At 52.2% G+C, this 17920-nt stretch overlaps 1 protein-coding gene across 2 annotated transcripts; it reads right to left on the bottom strand.

Moving 5' to 3' along the window:
- Positions 1-952: 952 nt before the first annotated feature.
- Positions 953-17375, bottom strand: Atp13a1 (ATPase 13A1). Of its 2 annotated transcripts, XM_026389973.2 has the most exons (27): positions 17295-17375; positions 16605-17158; positions 14071-14160; positions 13772-13962; positions 12027-12099; positions 11668-11823; positions 11495-11564; positions 11308-11414; positions 10684-10813; positions 10520-10575; positions 10210-10336; positions 9997-10134; positions 9797-9917; positions 9176-9333; positions 8689-8864; positions 8502-8612; positions 7314-7439; positions 6322-6430; positions 4663-4862; positions 4479-4575; positions 3486-3646; positions 3302-3416; positions 3024-3220; positions 1893-2035; positions 1615-1726; positions 1383-1526; positions 953-1281 (listed from the first exon to the last, which is right to left on the bottom strand). In XM_026389973.2, the coding sequence occupies exons 2-27, from the start codon at positions 16989-16991 to the stop codon at positions 1171-1173; spliced, it is 3606 nt and encodes a 1201-aa protein (XP_026245758.1). In that variant the 5' UTR covers positions 16992-17158; positions 17295-17375; the 3' UTR covers positions 953-1170. The 2 variants fall into 2 exon arrangements, with proteins under 2 accessions (XP_026245758.1, XP_077651822.1); XM_077795696.1 differs by lacking the exon at positions 14071-14160.
- Between the last annotated feature and the right edge of the window lie 545 nt (positions 17376-17920).

Genomic DNA, 17920 nt, shown 5'->3' with positions numbered 1-17920 from the left:
CCCCGCTCCCCTGACCCACCCATGATCTTCAAAGTTGGATTAGGCTCTTGAGGCCCCCACAGTGTTGTCAGGGAGTGCCCCTCTCAGAGACGCGGGCACAGAGAGCCCCTGCTCTGGGATACCCAAGAATCATCCATCTCAGGGATTTAGCAGCTCTAGTCAGGTAGCATCAAGTTCCCTCAAGCCCTGTCCAGAGAGTGCACTTCACTGCTGGTCTTGGCCCCCCTCCCTCAGCCTCCACATGGTTCCTGTTCCCAGGGATTTCCTCATGCCACACTGCCTGATGAAGCTAGCCACGTGTGGGCGGGAGGTGATTGACTATAAGCAGCTTTGTCAGTTATGAAGACGAGTACACATCCACCAGCACTGTGGAATTTTTGGCTGGAAATAAAAAAACTTTAAAGTATGTGTGAAATCTTGCTTCCTAAAGTTGTTTGCTTTTGCAGAGGCAAATCTAAGTGGCTGTGATTCTAGGCTTATGCTGCTACCTACTCCACAATTTTTTTTATTTCTGTGGTACTGGGGAAGGGAACCTAGGACCTCACACATGCTAGGCTAGTGCTGTACTATCACATCCCTAGCTCACTACTCTGTAATTATTGAGTTGCAGTATGTCCCTTGAAAGGAAGGACACTATCAGTACTAGGGCTGAGCCAGGGTTCTGGGTCACATTCTGGCTGTGAGACCCTGGCAATTGCCACCCTAATCTGTGATGTGAGGTTGGCACCACGGCATAGGACCCCAAGAAACATGACCCAAGTCAGTATCTATAGTGGTGTGGATCATATTTTACACATGTAAGACACCACCATGAGGAAGGCAAACTGTTATATCAAGTATTTATGGAAGAGGGAAAAAGACAGCCAATCCTAACCTCTCCCAGTACCTGAAATTCACCTGGCTCGTGACCTGCAATAACCCCTGTGTGGCACAGACAACATGGAGGCAAGGCTTCTTAAAATCTTGGATGCTGCTTTATTTAACAAAGGGGCTGTTTCCACAAGCCAGGCCAGCAGAGGGCTGTGGGGGCCCCAGTTCAGTCTTCCAAGGGCAAGGCCAGGAAGCCTCACCATGGGGGTAGGGGTAGGGGACACTGTTTCCTCCTGGGGCCCTGGCAGGGCTCCCGCCTGGTGGCAGCCAGGGCAGACGGTGGGTACCAGCACCGCCATCTCAGGAAGGCACTTTCAGCTTTGGGGTCCCCAGGAAGAACTGTAGGACACGGTCGGCCAGGAGCGCCAGGCAGAAGTCCAGAAGCAGGACCTGGGCGATGACGAGCTTGAACTGTTAAGAGCAGAGAGGGCTGATGAGTTGGGGACCTGTGGACAGGTCCTTGTAGGTGGGCCCAGGCTGAGCCCCAGATGTACCTCTGCAGGGCCACTCACCTCCACAGGGATGTCCACGAGGCCAAACTGGCTGTTGAAGTCAGGTGAGGAGCCGAGGAGCAGGCCAACAATGGCCAGGAGTGACACAGCCAGGCTCCACACCAAGGGCTTATTCTCGGGAAGGCTCTCCATGAAGGGTGGGCCCTGTGGGGACAGAGGGACAGATGGCTGCATGTGGTAGGGGCCAAGAGGACATGTAGCAGGGTGTGCTGGGCAAGAGGCCAAATCTCACCTTATAGTTGATGGCGAAGGTGGCCATCTGCATGGCCATGGCCATGATGTACACAGTGCTGTTGACCAGGGTCGGTTCAAACTCCTTGTACAGGTCCACAAACTGCTCCCGCCTGTAGAGATGCGGGGGGTGGGAAGAACCCCTCCCCTGCTCATGAACCCACTATGGCTCCTTGGTACCCCATCCGAGATGACCCCCAGGCTCTTATAAACATCTGCACACATATCCTCCTGCCACTCCCAACCACAGACATTACTTCCTCTGGGGACAATACTTACTTCCCAGGGCTTCGGGCCTGGGCCTCACTGTACAGGTAGACAAGGCTCAGGAAGTGCACAAAGAACTGGAGCATAACCGTGAGGATTGTATATAGGTTGAAGATATTGGGCAGGGGTCGCTCTCGAGACAGGGTCTTCAGGGGCTGCAGCAGAAGGGTTGGGGGTGGGGTCAAGGCCTGGCTTGTCCTAGGACCACTCTACCCTTTCCCTCCTGGGAGGCCTTGTGCAGATAGTGGTCACAAAATGCTAGGGTGAGGCTGGCACTGCTGCCCTAGTCTGGATCCTCTGTCTATACACTCCCCACAGCAGCCTTGGGAGTCTTAAAGTCAAAAGCACATCCTATTCTCTTTGTTCCAATTCACCCGTTTCCGCTGTAACAGAACCCACTCAAAGCCCTTCCTGGGGCCCATGAGGTATCCATGGATTAGCCCTACTAACCTCCCAACCTCTGGCCACTGGGGTGTCAGCCCGTGCATGCCAGGGACTTTATGCTCAGTTCTTGATTGCCAGTGGGCCTGAAGATCAGCATGGCATAGGACTCCATAAGGAGGTCCCATGTAGCCTGTGACCCACTTAGTTTTTTTCTTTTGGTACTGGGGATTGAACCCAGGGGAGCTTAACCACTGAGCTACATCCCCAGCCCTTTTTTGTGTTTTATTTAGAGACAGGGCATCACTAAATTGCAGGGGATGGCTTTGAATTCACGATCCTTCTGCCTCAGCCTCCCGAGCCGTTGGGATTACAGACGTGCGACAACACGTCCGGCTTTCACTTAGTTTTTTTCAGGGCCCTGCATATCCTCTGAGTGCTTTTGGTAATTGTTTCCCCATCTGACCTCTCCTTGCCTATGGATTCTGGCTGAGTCAAGACCCCAGCCTGTAAATTGTGGGCACCCCAAGGTATGCCACTCAGAGGTATCCTGGAATCTTGGCCTGCACCTGCCCTGCTGGTACATACTATACTATCCCAGACACAGCTTCTGGGCCCTGGATCCCCAACTATAACACAGAAATAAGAGTTCTCATTTCAGAGGCTGCTGTGAGGGTGAAAGGATAGCACATGTCAGGGCTTTTAACAGTCGGCCCTAGCTGGCCCTTGTGTTCCTGGCCTTCCAGCACCTCCAGGGCCTACCTTAGAACGAGAGATGAAGAGGAAGCAGCCAGCCAGTAGCAGCCCCTGCAGTGTGGCCTGGAAGTCGCTGAACTTGACACCTTCAAGGTACAAGACACTCTGGCTATAGGCCAGGATAAGGGCATTGAGTGCCAGGATCTTGAACATCTGCAGTGTGGTTACCAATGTGCAACGGCCCTGCTTGATCACGTGGCAGACTGTGGGGTGAGAAAAAGCAGGTGTGGGTGGGGTGCAGTGAAAGGATGGGCATGGGCTTAATGGTGGGTGCTGGGACTCACTGCACTGGATGGATGAGAGCTTAGAGGTGAACGGTGCTGCGATGCTGGCGTCCCCCAATTTCACAATAGGTGTGCTTTCATCCTCGAGGTCCCGCAGCACCTGGCTTAGGCGGTCCTGTGGGTTGGATGGCAGAGGATCAGCCCTGGCCAAAGTGGGTACCAGCATCTCCCTCCAGAGACTCACCCTTTGGGAAGTTGGTGGTTCCTCAGAAGATGGAAGCCCCGACCTCTGCTTGGCTGTCCTGGAGGTGGCCCTAATACCACTGTTGTTCAGAACTGGGCTGTCCCGGGGCCGCCGTCGCCGCTCAACGACTCTCTCAGGGGCATTGGCAAGGAGTGCTACACCTGGTAAGGCAACAGGAGCAGGGGGTAAGAGAGGTCCTGAGAAACGGACTCCAGTATATTTGTTCATGGCAGAAGTGGACATGCCAGCCTCAGAACCTTTCACCTGACCTCCCTAAGGAGACCTCAGAAGATGTCCATTTTGCTTTCAATAAACTACAAAGAAAGAAAAACAAAATCCACAACAAAAAAAGAAAACAAAAGCCACAACAAATACAAGGAAAAATCACACTACAGAAAGTTACAACTATACTTTTTCCAAAAAAACTTACTGCCCAAGGAGGGTAACAGGAGGAAGACAATCCTTCATGCAATTCTTTAATAGGTAAAGCAATGGAACAATGGAAAACCTCAGAAACTACTTTAGGTTGACCTATTTTGTATTTTATTTAGAGACAAGAGTCTTACTGAGTTGCTTAGCGCCTCGCTATTTCTGAGGCTGGCTTTGAACTCACGATCCTCCTGTCTTAGCTTTTTGAGCCACTAGAATTATAGGCGTGTGCCACTATGCTCAGCTTAAAGTTTAACTTAATGCTGGTGTCCCTTTGACAGAGATCTCAGTCTATGAAGCACCAGCAATCATTTCAGCCCCTGGTTTTCTGAGTTGCCTTCCCCATTTGCCCCATCTCTCCCAAACTCTGTTCCTGTCTCTTGCACCACTTTGATGTCTGAATCATGGTGGCCCCCCCCAATCCCTTGCACTGCTTCCTCACAGGAAGTGGTGCCTTTGTGACTACCCATGTGCAATCAAGGCCAAGTTTTCTTGCACAGTGATATGTGCCCAACACCAGAACCCTGAAGGGACAAACAGCTGCCAGCTACTATCAGGGCTCACCCACATCGGCGTGCTTCAGGGCACCCACGTCGTTAGTGCCATCCCCACACATGAGTGTCACGTAGCCCAGCTCCTTCAGACTGGTGATGACAAATTCCTGCATGACAGAGGCATGCTGAATGAGGGCTGTGTGCCCACTCACAGGGACCCCAGCACCCCTGTCTCCCTAGTACCCTGCACGCACCTTCTGTTTGGGGGCCACACGGGCAAACACCTGTACGTGGGGGATGATGTGGAGTAGCTGCTGGGGGTCGGTGGCCTGAAGGTGGGCCAGGCCATCACCTGTGAGGCACAGTGCATGCTCCAGGGCCAATGTCTTTGGGGAGCCCCGGGACAGGGGTAGCACGATGCTGCCATCAATGGAACGCCACTCGCACATCTGGCCTGTGGGGCATCCAAGGTCAGGGAAGAGTGCTCAGCTACTCAGACTCTCCTCTCTAGAATCTCTCATCTTCCAACACAACCCCACTTCACCCCACCCCTGCCGAACTGAACCCTAGACACTTGGACCAATACCATAATTCACCAAATACTTGCTCCTGCTCCAGGCACTCCACAGAGAATATTCACTGAACTCTTAGGTATAGCTGACGGAACTAAGAACCTGAGCCTGAGCTATTTGCTTAAGATTACATGATGGGGCCAGATGCAAACCCAGACAGCCTGATCTCAGAAGTGAAACCACCCTTCACCTTGTGCAAAACACCCTTGACATCAATCCCTCACCTAATGAACTCCCATCTTCATTGCCTGCCTGAAACCTGATTTTCCTAGGACAGCCTCCCTTCCTGCTCTGAGAATGCTCTCATGTTGTGTGCTTTCTTTCTCTTTTTCCAGAACTTGGCCTTGGCTTGGATGCAGAGTTGAGGACAAAGAGGCCAGGGCAGCCCACCCCACAATGAACCACTCACCCTGGAAATGTCTCAAGTGGGAGGGAAACCAAGCTTCTCCTGGGTTTTGTTATGGCTGTTTAGACCAGCTTTGTTGTCAACAATAGTTCTGACTGTTCCCTCTGGGCCACCTGTCCACAATCCTGGGGTTCCAGGATTGAACTTTCTAAGGGGCAGCTGGCTAGTTGCAGGAGCCAGCCTGGTTAGACCCTACCCAGCAACTATCTGGCCCTGTAAACATTTGCCACCCATAGCCCTGTGATGCCACTGCGCCATGTAACTCCTCTCATGATTCTCTGTTGTACCTACCCAGGTCCTGCACTGAGCACACCCCATGCCCAGTGACATCAAGTGAACTTGGCCAAGTAGGTTCACTTCCAAACCTCTGTTTCCTTGGGTACAAAACAGGGCACCAATAGCTGCCTTAGTAGTTGGCCTTCCCCTCTGAGGTGTGGGCAAGATAAGCTGTACTGTGCAGTGTGGGACAGGTTAGGACTGACACGGTAACATGCACCAAGCCATCTACCTGGGGATTGGTCATACTGAGCACTTGGCAGATGATGGCATCATTGGGTGCTGGGGAGCCCAGCAGATCCCGAACTTGGGAAAAGAGTACTTGTACAGGGGCAGCCTGCTGGGCCCAAGATAGCTAAGAGGAGGTGGCCAGTGAGCCAGTGTGGCTAGAGCAGCAGCCAGTGACACTGGGAACATGCAGAAAACCCAAGCTAGTGTGACCACCAGTGCCTCATTACTGTAAATAAACAATGCAGATCCTGGAACCAGTGTCCCAGTCACTGCTTGTAAGCTGCTCAATGACCTGGGGCTGTGATTAGCAATACCACCATGGCAATGGGTGACTGAGGATACTGCTATCACTGAGGCAGGCTGCTGGGACTGGAGCTGTTCCTGGCCTAGGGTCTCCCCTGTATCCCTTCCCTGTGCCAGAGCCTCACCTTTGTCTGAGGGAGGCTGCAGGATGAGCGTGTGGGCCTTTTCAATGAAGTGCAACTCCTGGGCCACGTGGCAGGCAGTGAGTGGGTTGTCGCCTGTGATCATGACCACCTTGGGGAGACAAGAGTGAAGGTTTAGCAAGGTAGGCCTGGGTGGGCAGAACCCCAGCCTGGAGAACTGGCCACCACATCTCTAAGGCGAGATATGGAGGGAGGTCAGTCCTCTAAGGTTGACCCCAAATGGGGCTTGGGGCCACAATCCACCCGACCCCATTTGGGTGCTGCACAAATGATGTGTATGTAAGTCTGAGTCCTGAGAATATCCATAAATTATTTTCAATCCCAATTCTCCATAACTTTTGTTTACAATACAAATTAAGCATCAGCCTCTGTATAGACCCTCTTGGCTTGGTAGTTTCCTATGGGAGGAACATTCTGGCAATGGGAAGGATGGACTGTGACCTCTGAGAGCCTGGTAGGAACCAATCAGCCTGTCATGGAATTGCTACCCCTAGGACTGACTACCTATCTCCCACAACCTAAAAAAACTTCTCAAGTTTCAAAACAGAAAAAAACAAACCACCAGAGACAGACAAAAACAACTAGGAAAAGGGTAGGGTGCAGCTCAGTGATAGAGTACTTGCTGAGCATATGCAAGGCCCTGGGTTCTGCCCCAACACTGTAAAAAACATAACAAAACCATCAGGACAGACAGGAGCCACCACCCTCATTTCCCTCGCCACCAGCTTTAGCTTTAAGCTTCTTTTTCTCTAGGACAGGGCTGGTGTGGGGGAGTGGGGAGAACAGCCCTTGCTTCCCAGGGATACCGGGAGATGTGTGGAGGTGACATGAGAAGAGCCAAGAGTGTCCTAGAGTGTCCTCTGGTTGGGACAGAGTGAGCACTGCAGGTATGACTGCACCTGGCTAAAATCTCACTATTGAGACTATAAGGCTGACATTGTTCTCTGCTGCCACCTCCCTGGCCCATGCCATACCCGATGGGATGCATTCTGAATCTCTCGAATAACAGCCTTGGAGTCAGCCTTGAGCGGGCAGGAGACCACGATGAAACCGACAAACTTGAGGCTGCATTCCAGGGCTTCACGCTTGACCTCCCGGGCCTGTGGACAGATGTGAGGTACCTTTACCATCGGTTCCTCTGCCAGTCCCCACTTGGCACTTCCCGTAGAGTGGAGATAACAGTCCCTTCCTCAGGAACTAGAGCTTCATGTAACAGTGCTGGGTGTAGGGGATGGAAGGAAAGATCCTGTCCTTAAAGGACAGTTAGGCTAGGATCAGGGGAGGTATAAGGAAGATGCTAGGCATTCTTGAGGGATGGAGTCTGGCAGTAGTTGGTGCCTAGGTTTTTGGATCATGCCTCTAACTTCTGGTTGTGGACATGGGCATATCATGGAACCCTTAAGGCTTAGCTTCCGAGTCAATAAGGTTGGGACTCTTTCCTGTAGCCAATTACCCTTTTCTACCCTGTACCTTCAGGGAACTCCCAAGATACCAAGAGAAAGAGATGATAAAAGAGAATCACAGAAAACAGAGTACTGAGTGCCACCACAGAGATGGGGAAATGGGGTGGATAGGGTTCGAGATGGCATCTGGGGGCATGGGGAAGGCTTCAGAGATCATGGCTCTTGAAAAAGGCAAGGGCCTATGCCACTGGGGAGCAGAGGGCTCCAGATTCAGGAGCAAGACAGTGACCATAAGGAAGAACACGTGCTGGCTCATGTGCTGGCTATGAGCCTAGACTTGAACTGGGGCCCTGCACACAATGCTACAACCTGACATTAAGTTCTAGAAGGATGCTGAGAATGTATGTAAGCAGCCTGAATAAGGGCCAAAGGACAGCATGCAAAGGGGAAGCTGTTGGCATTGGACCGGGGAGAAGAATTTGTGGATGAAGAGATGTGGGCTGAAAGCTGAGGATGCTGCTAAGACCTTTCAGCGACCAGGAAGTATGGAAGGGAAGGAATGCGGTGGGAGATGGGAATCTGCAACACCTGCCACTCCCTAAGGAGGATACACAGGACATGCCAGAGTGGGGACAGGAGATGAAGCCCAGATGTGCTCCAGGCGACACAGTCCCATGGTTGAAATCTGAGATATATAAGGTAGAAGCTGGAGGAAGGGAGGTGACAGGAGGATGGCAGATGAAAAGCCTAGCACCTTACCTGCTGGTGGGTAAGGTGCCCTAGCTCCTTGTACCCCAGTGCGAGGACGCGGGCTCCTTCTCGTGAGATCTCAGTGTGGATGTGGTGGTAGTCAGGCGGGCACTGGGAAAACTGCAGGGAATGCAGGGGGATGTCACTGTCTGTCCCTTGCCCTCCCCACCTCTCTCCAGGACCAGGGCAGGCTCACCATGGAGTGCAGGGTTTCAGGGGCCCCCTTCACAGCCGCGATGTAGCAGAGGTCAGTGGAGCCGAGCTTCTCATAGGAGGCGAGCACGGACATTCGTTTTAGGGCACTGGCAAAATGAAAGCGCTGGTGAATTTTCAGCCCCTGAGTTTTAATACTTCGGGGGAATACTTTCTCATCTGGAAACAAATAAGTACGAGTCCTGAGGGGCTTTGCTCCGAAGAGGCAGCCAAGCCCCCACCTCTCCGCCCAGCCTCCCCACCTCCTTCCCTCCCGGGGGTCAGAGCTGGGAGACCTGAGCTTGGAGAATGCTAGCACTGTGGCTTCTGCCAGAACAGCGTGGATTCCAATCCAGCAGGACACCCAAGGATGTGGACTGTCCCAGGACTGAGGTAAGCCTGTGCCCACTGGTCTAGGCTAACACTACAGTTGTGGGCCCACCTGCCCAAAGAGAGGTAACCCGTGACAGCCTGAAACTCTAGCCCCTCACCTTTGGTCAGTGTCCAGTCCACGGCTGTGAGCATGGCCTTCTCAAGGGGGTCACCCACAAGGGTGCCATCATCAAGCTGCATAAGGGAGTGGCATGAGGCCAGGGCACGGTGTGTTTCTACAGGGATGCTGGACACTGGGGTCACCTCCTTCCCATCTCTGCAAGGACGGGGAGTAGCTGGTTATAGGATAGAGGCAAACCAGTTGAAGCTGTACCTCTACCAGGGGAAGGACCCCAGGAATTCCAGAAAGGGACATCGGGATGCACCCTAACAAAGCACTTGTTCTGTGTCAGTCACTGAGGCTACCTTGGATAGGAGTCTAGGTCCTCATGAGACTGTACCAGCCTCACAGAAGGCCCGAGAGATCATGTATTGTGCATGAAGTCACATGGCTGGTGTGGGGTGGAGGTTGGGCTGGCTGCTCTGGGCCTGAACTGAGCCCTCATGCCGATACACTTATTCTAATAGAGGACAACAGGGGGAACCCCAGGAAGTTGACCTTTGAGGCAGGGCTTCTGACAGGTCTTCACTTCAAGGGTCTGGGCTAAACTGTTTATCCCTTGATTTCCCAGAAGCCCCTTTGCTGGGCACCCTTAAGGCCCACAGTCTTTGACACTCACCTTAGCCCAGCCACACCACGCACCACTAAGCTGTCACTGGTCAAGGTTCCTGTCTTGTCAAAGCAGCACACCTCGACCTTGCCCGCAAAGGGGATCCGGAAGGGCTCCGTGCAGTACATGTCTGAGGAGTGGGGGTCAAAAGTCAGGGATCCCATCAAGATCCAGTGTAGTCAGACCCCAGCACCACCTTTCACACTCACAGAGCTTGGCCAGGGCAATGAGGGAGGTGTTGACAGCTAGGGACAGCTCGATGGGCAGTTCAGGGGGTACAACCGAGGTGAGGATCAGGGTGCACTCCAGAAACAGCTTGTAGCGGTTCCGGCTGGGGTCCTTGGTGCCTGCAGAGACAGGGCCTACCAGTCTGAAAGCCAAGAGGGCAGGGTCTCAAAGAGGGGTAGGGCCATGTTGCTTACCTTCAATCCACACATAGGCAGCCGCTGCAATGGCAAAGACCAGGAGGAAAAGGATAAAAATGAAGGTCTCCAGGTTGTTTGCGGTCACCCTCTTGACCCCAAAGAGAATTGTGCGCAGCAGCTTGCCCTAGAGGGATAGAAAGACAGAAGCCTTTTCTGGTGGGAGACCTGCAAGAGAATGGTGGTCTTCCCTGCCTGAGAGCATGAAGGCCAGATTTTCTATATTCTGGGGTTGAAAAGGGTCAATATTTCAGCCATCCAGTACCAACCCTGGGGTCCGTCCTCCCTAGCCCTGGTCAAAGCCTCGCACCTGAGAAGTGTTGAATCCAGTACGAAGGACATAAGCCACACATCCATTGTCAACCGCTGGGGAGACAAACAGAGCCATCGTCATTCAAGTACCTCATGATCAAGCAGATGTGGGGAGGAGGGGTTGGGAGATAGGGTACCCTCAGACACCCCTGAGGCACCTACGCTTCAGGCCTGTGGTGGCCTTCTGTGGGGGTATGTGTTGTACCACCTTGGTGCCCCCAAAGATGACATGGAGCCGGGAGTCAGCTTGGAGGTCCAGGACCCGGTCTGGGTTAAGGTCTTCAATTGGCTCCTAGGCGGGGAAGAAAGATGAAAGGTCTTGATGGTCACCCCCCACCTTAGACTCCTTGGTGAGAGTCTCTGGAGAGCTACACCCCGAGGCTGGGATGAGCCAGTCTGACCTCATGGATTTTTGTGCCTGACCTAGCAAATTCCACCCAGCCCTCAGGTCTCTGCCTTCACCAGAGACAACAGGCCTTTCCCTGTGTTCTCTCTGCATACATGTGCAACACTGATACCCCATGACCCCACACCTGGCCTCTACGAGGAACCTCCTGGTTTCTCTTCGCCTGCCTCAGTCTAACATCCCAAGGTGTCTGATATACGCCAGACGTCTGCAGTTTCTCACTTCCACTCCCTAATACTACCCAACACCCTCCCCCCTGTCCACGGCATTAACTTGAGCCCACTTTGCCTCCTCCATCTGTGCCTGGAAAGGACCCCAGTTCAACCACTCTCTTGGCCCACACACCAAAGTGGACTGAGGACCCCCCATCCCCCAAGCACCTTCATTTGTGGCACCGACTCCCCTGTGAGCATGGCCTCATCCACGATGCAGCGGCCCCGCAGCAGCAGCACATCACAGGGCACTAGGTTTTCCTGGGGGGAGCGGCCTGTGGGGGAAGGGTGAGAGAACTGGCCAGTGGCCCTGAGGAAGGGGCTTCCACCTAGATATAACAGAAAGAGGTCTCACCGATGGAGACAATGTCCCCGGGAACAATCTCATCACTGGCAATGGGCCTCCACTTGCGGTTTCGGTAGACCTATATGGGGGTGTGTTTGTCAGTACAAAAGACACACCTGTGCTATGCTTACCCCAAGAATGGGCAAGGATGCCCCCACCCCAGACATCCCTGCTGGTTGTACCTGTATCATGTGGGGCTTATTGCCCATCTTCCGGATCTCTGACATGTTCCGCATCTGTTGCTGCACCAACGAGGCCTCAAAAGCCACCAGCATCGACAGTGTGAAGACACTGTAGTACCAGTACTCATCCAGACACCAGAGCCCCACGCAGAACACCTGTGGGACACTGGACTGTCCAACCTTGCTCACCTGTCCTGCCCCTTGGAACCCTGTACACCTGAGGGATACAAGTTCCACCCACAGGCTCTGACCCATGAGGACAGGGAGGTTTGGGGATTTGGAGGTGGCAGACAGACTTGTACTGGCTGTGAAAGACCCAAGGGAGAGGACAGGAATAAGGACCAGACCTGCTCCTTTACCTGAAAGACAAAGAAGGGGGCTGTGGCTCTCTCCTTAAAAAGCTCAGAGAAGTCAGGCACCACCATCTCAGCCCTGCAAAAGACCACACCCCACATCCAGTTACTGATGCAAAGCACTGAGGTGCAAAGACCCTATCCTCGACACCTCCACCTGGGGACACTGTAGGCCTCCAGGAGAAACGAGGAGCCAGGTATGGCAAGCTTCCAGATAGGAAGCTCCACTAAGCCATGATTCCTCCTTGGCTCTGTTGTGCCCAGTGCTGACACACTGGCCACATAGTCCTCTGCTCTGCAGAACCCAGGCTTCAGAATCTGCAACAGGCTCTTCTGGCATCACCCACCTGGAGGGCCTGGGGCAAGATCAGAACCCTGCCACCTGGTCAGGTGAAACAACAAATAGAAGAGTGACCAAACAAGGGGAGCCCTGAAGTTGCAGAGGCGGTACCGATAGCTGGGAACTGGCAGTGCTTTTCCTTTTTGGGTTTTCCTGGGGGTCTAAAATACAGAGCCTCAGTCCTACCCCCAGTGGAACTAGGATTACCTATCTTCCCGAATAAAATCCCTGGAATTCAGAGAGCTTGGCTCAAGGGCATCTTCTGTGGCACTGTATGGTAGCCCAGTCTAAGGCCCAACCAATGAGGGAATGAAGGGACATGCCCAGATATAATGGGATGCGAGATGATGAAACCAAAGAATGATCCCACTGTTGTAAAAACAACCCATAACAACATGGTTCCCATCCTGTATCCTGTTAGGGGCCTCTACTCAAGGGAAAGTGTCATGAAATAAAATATCTATGCCACTTCATTTATGTGGCCCACCTCAGGCTAGGGGAGATGGTAAATGCTTCTTCGAAATCTTCACCTTACATAGACAGTCATGGTAAACACCTTTATAATTTCCTGAAAATCACTGCGCCAGTAAAGAATCCCTTGAGATATCTTGTGCGTTTCTAGGTAGAGGACCATTGCCAAATGGCCAGGATGGGAGCTTGACAGGGTCTGAAGTCTAGCTTCATGCTGTCCTTTCCTGGATGCATGTCAGCACATGTGGTTTTGGTAAAGATTGAAGGAGAAAGTGCATATGGAGCATCTGTCATTCTACTCAGTACAAAAGAATAGCTATTATGACCATCCATGTCATTCTTTTTTTACTTGGGATGAAATTCAGGGTCTTCCACACATGGGTTCTACCAGTGAGCTCCACCTCTGGCCCTACTAAAATCCTTTTCTGTGTGTGTGTGTGTGTGGCAGGGTGCTGGGTATCCAACCCAGGGTCTTGCTTTTGCTAGGCAAATGCTGTACCACTGGGCTATATCCCCAGGTTTTCCTCAGGCTGGCTTGAACTCACAACCCTCCCACTTTAGCCTCTTGAGTAGCTGGGATTACAGGTGTGTACCACAACATACCTGGCTAGGGACAAAAGTTTAAAGAACAAATTTAAAAGAGGAAATTGCAAGAACAAAATAAAAACTGCTGCTGAGGAAGGCCATGGACCACGCTCCCTTGAGAAGTAGCATGTTTAAGAGTCTCACACCATGGGGCAAGGGTCTTCATTCTAGGCCCTCTGGCAATTTGTGTCAGCAGACAAGTTTGAGGGAGACAGAGTACAGCATGTTTCTCAAAGGTGCCATGTTCACCTGATACGTTTGGCTAAAAGGCAGATACCTGTCTCACATCCTGGACACCCTAAGCAGGGAGAAGAGCAGGGTAGAAATGCCAAAGGGGCCGGCAACAGAGACTCACTTGTTGCTCCCAAATTTCTTCTCAGCTGCTCGGATCTCTGCATCTTCCTGGAACCCTCTGTTGCTCTGATAATATGAGAAGGTGTTTCCCACAGGAAAGGACACAGGGAGGAATTGCTTTTTCTCAAGAGCATCATAGGAATACTTGATCTTTTGGAATTCAAAGGACAGCACCTCAAGCCCATCTTCACCCTGCAGTAGAAGGTATGTTTGTGACAGAGGACTCTGACCTGAGAGATATCAGTATCCAGGAATCCCTCCCAACCCCTTGATCTGGGTGGCCCAGTAGGTGGTCCCTACCTCATCACGATGCAGGGCCACGAGCTCCGTGGAGCCATTGTTGGGGGTCGGTACCACTTTTACGAAGGTCGCTTTGCTAGGATTGTATTCCTGCCAGAGGCAAAGCATTGCCACTGAGCCCTTTTCAAGCCATGGGTCCACAGCTCCCATGGGTGGGGGCATGTGGGCACAGCAGCTGCATGGGTCACGTTCCAAACATATCACTGGGCTCTGACACTGGCCTGGCCATTTTCCAGCCTGTCATTGTATAAGGGGCACCACCTCACTGTGCCCCTGATCCCATATCATGAAACTGGAGTCATGGATAGCACCCAACACCCAGGGCTGTGAATCAACTCACATGTTCCTAGCATGTATAAAGCCCTAGGTTTGATCTCAACACAAAGGAAAAAAAAAAAAAAAAAAAAGAGGAAGAATGATAGCTGGCACTTAGTACAAGCTCCCTCACAGCCCACCCCTTACCACTCTTGTCTCTCTCCCATCCCTTATTCTTGTTGTGTAGTCTAACACACAAGGTTTATCCATGTCTGAACAAAGGGCCTTGGTATATACCCTTTTCTCTACCTGGAACACATCATACAGCTGGCTCCCCTGATGCCTTCAGGCCTTTACTTATATGTCACCCTCTCAGAAGCCCCTCCTGGCTGCCCCACCTAAAGTTCCCTGGCAATGGCCCCATGCTTATCTCAGTGTTGTCTCTTTTTCTTGTGGTGCTGGAGATCAAACTCAGGGACTTGCACATGCTAGGCAAGTGCTGTACCATTGAGCTACACCCTCATCCTTTTTTGGTTATTTTGAGATAGGGTTTGCCTAGGCTGCCTCAAATCTGTAATAGAGCAGCTAGGATTTCAGGCAGTGCCTCAATGTTATCTCTTTTTAGCATCAACTGCTGAGAACGAGTTATTTCTCCCACCAATGCCACAAAGGCAGTTGACTTTGCCTGTTCTGTTCGTGCTGTTTACCTAAGACACAGGAAGTACTCCCTCAATCCTGTGTGCTGTATTCTTTCCACGGCTGCTGTTAGACCCTCCTTTTCTGCTAGACCCTGTGATGACTGGGGGGGAGAAGAAGGGGATAGGAGCATGGTCATGACTCTAACAAACTGCCATGAAGGGAGTAGACTAGACACGGTAGCAGGCAGAAAACAGCAGTAAATATATAACTACGAACTTTGGTAATGCCATGAGAGAAAAGTAGAAAATACATGGTGCTGATTCCATGGTAGGCACTTTGCAGATGTCATTTCAGCTCTTTATAATTGCACTTGGAGGTAGGTGTTACTGTTCTCACTTTACAGGAGGGAGAAACTGAAACTCAGAGAGTAGAACCACCTATCTGAGTTGTGATGCAAACCCAGATCAGTCTCTCCTAACTCCAAGGCTGTTTAGCTCCTCCCTGGAAAGGAAGTTCACAGCTACACTGTTTTAGCTGAAGACCAAAGGGCAGCTAAACGCCAGTGAGGGTGGATGGAGAATGTCACAATCCTCAAATCCCCTTCCTTTAATTGTCTATTGCTGGGGTCTTTCATTGAACCAACAGAAGTCACCAAGCCCAGAAGTTTCTCCCCTGGGATGTTTTTCTGGAGGGGAGAATGGGTTCACACTGCCAGGAGAAAGAGGATCCAATGCATATTAAGAGCCAAAGAAGGTGGCTCTATCTCATCCTGCAACTCCTGTTGCTGTCCCCTTTTCCTCTTCTTGAGGTCAACACAAACCTGGGATTAGAAGGGAGTTTCACTGGAGGCAGACCTCAGGGTCCAGGGCTCCAAATGTTATGAGGCAGGCACAGCAGGTGGTGGTGTAGTCACTGGATGTCAACTGCCAATCTAGGGCAGTTCATGGTCACCACCTTCTGTAGCAGCACTCATTCATTTAGAACTCTGGACTGAGGGTCACATGCACTGCCTTGCAACTGTATTCTGAGTAGTCCTCACCATCACCACCCTTAAAGATAGTCATTATGAGACTTCAAGCTATTAAGCTGCTTACTCACAAATAGCTCACTTTAAACATTGCAACTCACTGCATTTCATGCTTTTTTGATCTAGCACAGCTAGGAGGCTGAACATTTGCACAGCGTTACTTGGTTATAGGACCAGGCATCACAGATGGGGGGAACCCACCCCACAGATCTAGCCTCACACTTTGAAAATCAAAACAGGAGACATTCCAGAAGGCAGGCAGGCCTGTTTCTGGAGAAACAACAGAGTATTTGACAGTGTGGGAGCTAGCACTAACACGTCCTATCAAACAGCAACATATGCTGAGCCCTGCACAAGTCTTACAGGTATGACATTATTGAATTTAAATTAATATACCCAGAGAAAACGAAATAAATCCACACCTGGATCGCACAGCAAGTCAGCAACGGGGTCAAGATTAAGCCTGAGCCAAAGGGTAGAGGGCGCCAATGGGGACTCAGTCCTAGCAGATGGGGAGGATCCGGACGTGCTGGGGACCTACAAGATTGCTGCAGCTGGGATCCGTGGCGAGGCCCAACTGAGCCAGGGGTCGGGCTTGTGCGCGCGCACTTACCGGGGTGCAGGTGAGCGCGCAGTGCGCGTGCACGGACCAATGCCCCGAGAGGACGGTGAGCGCGTGCGCGAGGCAGATAGTGGCCAGCACAAGCAGCGCGGCCTCGGGGATCTGAGCCCAGCTACTGCCCCAGCCCCAGCAACCGGCGGCCGCAGCGCCCAACCACGCTGGGTAGAGCAGACCCGCGAACGGCAGCACGGTGAGGCGCCGCAGCAGAGCGAGCCGCCGGTATGGCCACACAGCGGCAACCAGCTCGTCGCCGCTTGCTATGAGCGCTGGCCCGGCAGCAAGGAGCGCGTGCGGCTGCAGCCCAGGCTTGGGCTGCCCGTCGGGCCGGGCCCCACAAGACCCGGCCCCGCAGGGCACCGTGTTGCCCACCGCCGCCATCTTTCCCAGCGCCGCGCTCGTTTCCGGGCAGAGGCACCGCCTCACTTCCGATATGTTACTTCCGGTGAACCCCGATCACCGCCATGGTAGACCTGGCAGTAGGAAGCACCAGGGCAACCAGGAAGGCTGGGTCCGGAAGTGGTTACTCAGGGAGCCGCCATAACAACCTACGGTCGGAAGGAGAGAAAAGGCGTCGCCATGACAGGGCCTCAAAGCCCTAAATCGGCCTTCCCCCGCTGCCACGCCGGATTATAACCGGAAAGGACAAAGCAGGGAGGGCAGGCTGAGCGCCACCATGACAACCTGAACAGGAAGAGGCGAGCCTTCCTCGGAGACTTCACCAGCTCTGGCCATGAGGGGCGGAGCCTGGAGAGTGAGAAGAAGGGGCCAGTCTAGGAAGAGGGGAGTTGAGGGACTGGGTCCGTTACGGGGCGTGGCCTGTCATGAGGGCGGGGCTTGTGAGGGAGGGGATGGGATGCCTCTCCTCCTGGACTGGCCGGACTGCAGAGCCGACGTAGAACACAGCTATACCTGATCAGAGCGTAATGTAACAGACACATACACTCTAAAGCCACTAGTTTAAAATTAGAAAGTGAAAATTGGTGATTATGTGAAATTATATATTATGATGTATTACTCAACTGTAGTGTTGCACAAATGCTATTATTTGAACACAACTAAAATAGGTCTACTAAACCCTGCCAATTAATAGTAATTAATAGGATGAAACAATTAGTACGTGTGAGAAGATAATAACATATTTTAAATGTATCTGTGTTATGGCAATTTCTCTTAATTCCTTTTAAGATTTTTTATTGCATGTTTCAATTTCGTGGGCTCTATTGTTGGGTTTTGGTTTTGCTTCTGGTTTTTGTGGTTCTTGTTAACCTGGGCCGTGGGTGTGCTAGGCAACCATTCTACCAACTGAG

This window comes from Urocitellus parryii, chromosome 3, assembly GCF_045843805.1.
Source record: "Urocitellus parryii isolate mUroPar1 chromosome 3, mUroPar1.hap1, whole genome shotgun sequence".
Lineage (NCBI taxonomy): Eukaryota > Metazoa > Chordata > Mammalia > Rodentia > Sciuridae > Urocitellus > Urocitellus parryii.
Note: the sequence above shows the minus strand (reverse complement) of the source record. Positions and strands in the feature narration are given on the sequence as shown.

Excerpts from the sequence above, each read along its gene's own strand:
- Atp13a1 (XM_026389973.2), bottom strand. The coding sequence starts at position 16,991 with ATGGCGGCGGTGGGCAACACGGTGCCCTGCGGGGCCGGGTCTTGTGGG. Across the intron at positions 10,135-10,209 it reads TGCCTATGTGTGGATTGAAG|GCACCAAGGACCCCAGCCGG; the intron begins GTAAGCAACATG and ends CTGTCTCTGCAG. Across the intron at positions 1,527-1,614 it reads CCTTCGCCATCAACTATAAG|GGCCCACCCTTCATGGAGAG; the intron begins GTGAGATTTGGC and ends CTGTCCCCACAG.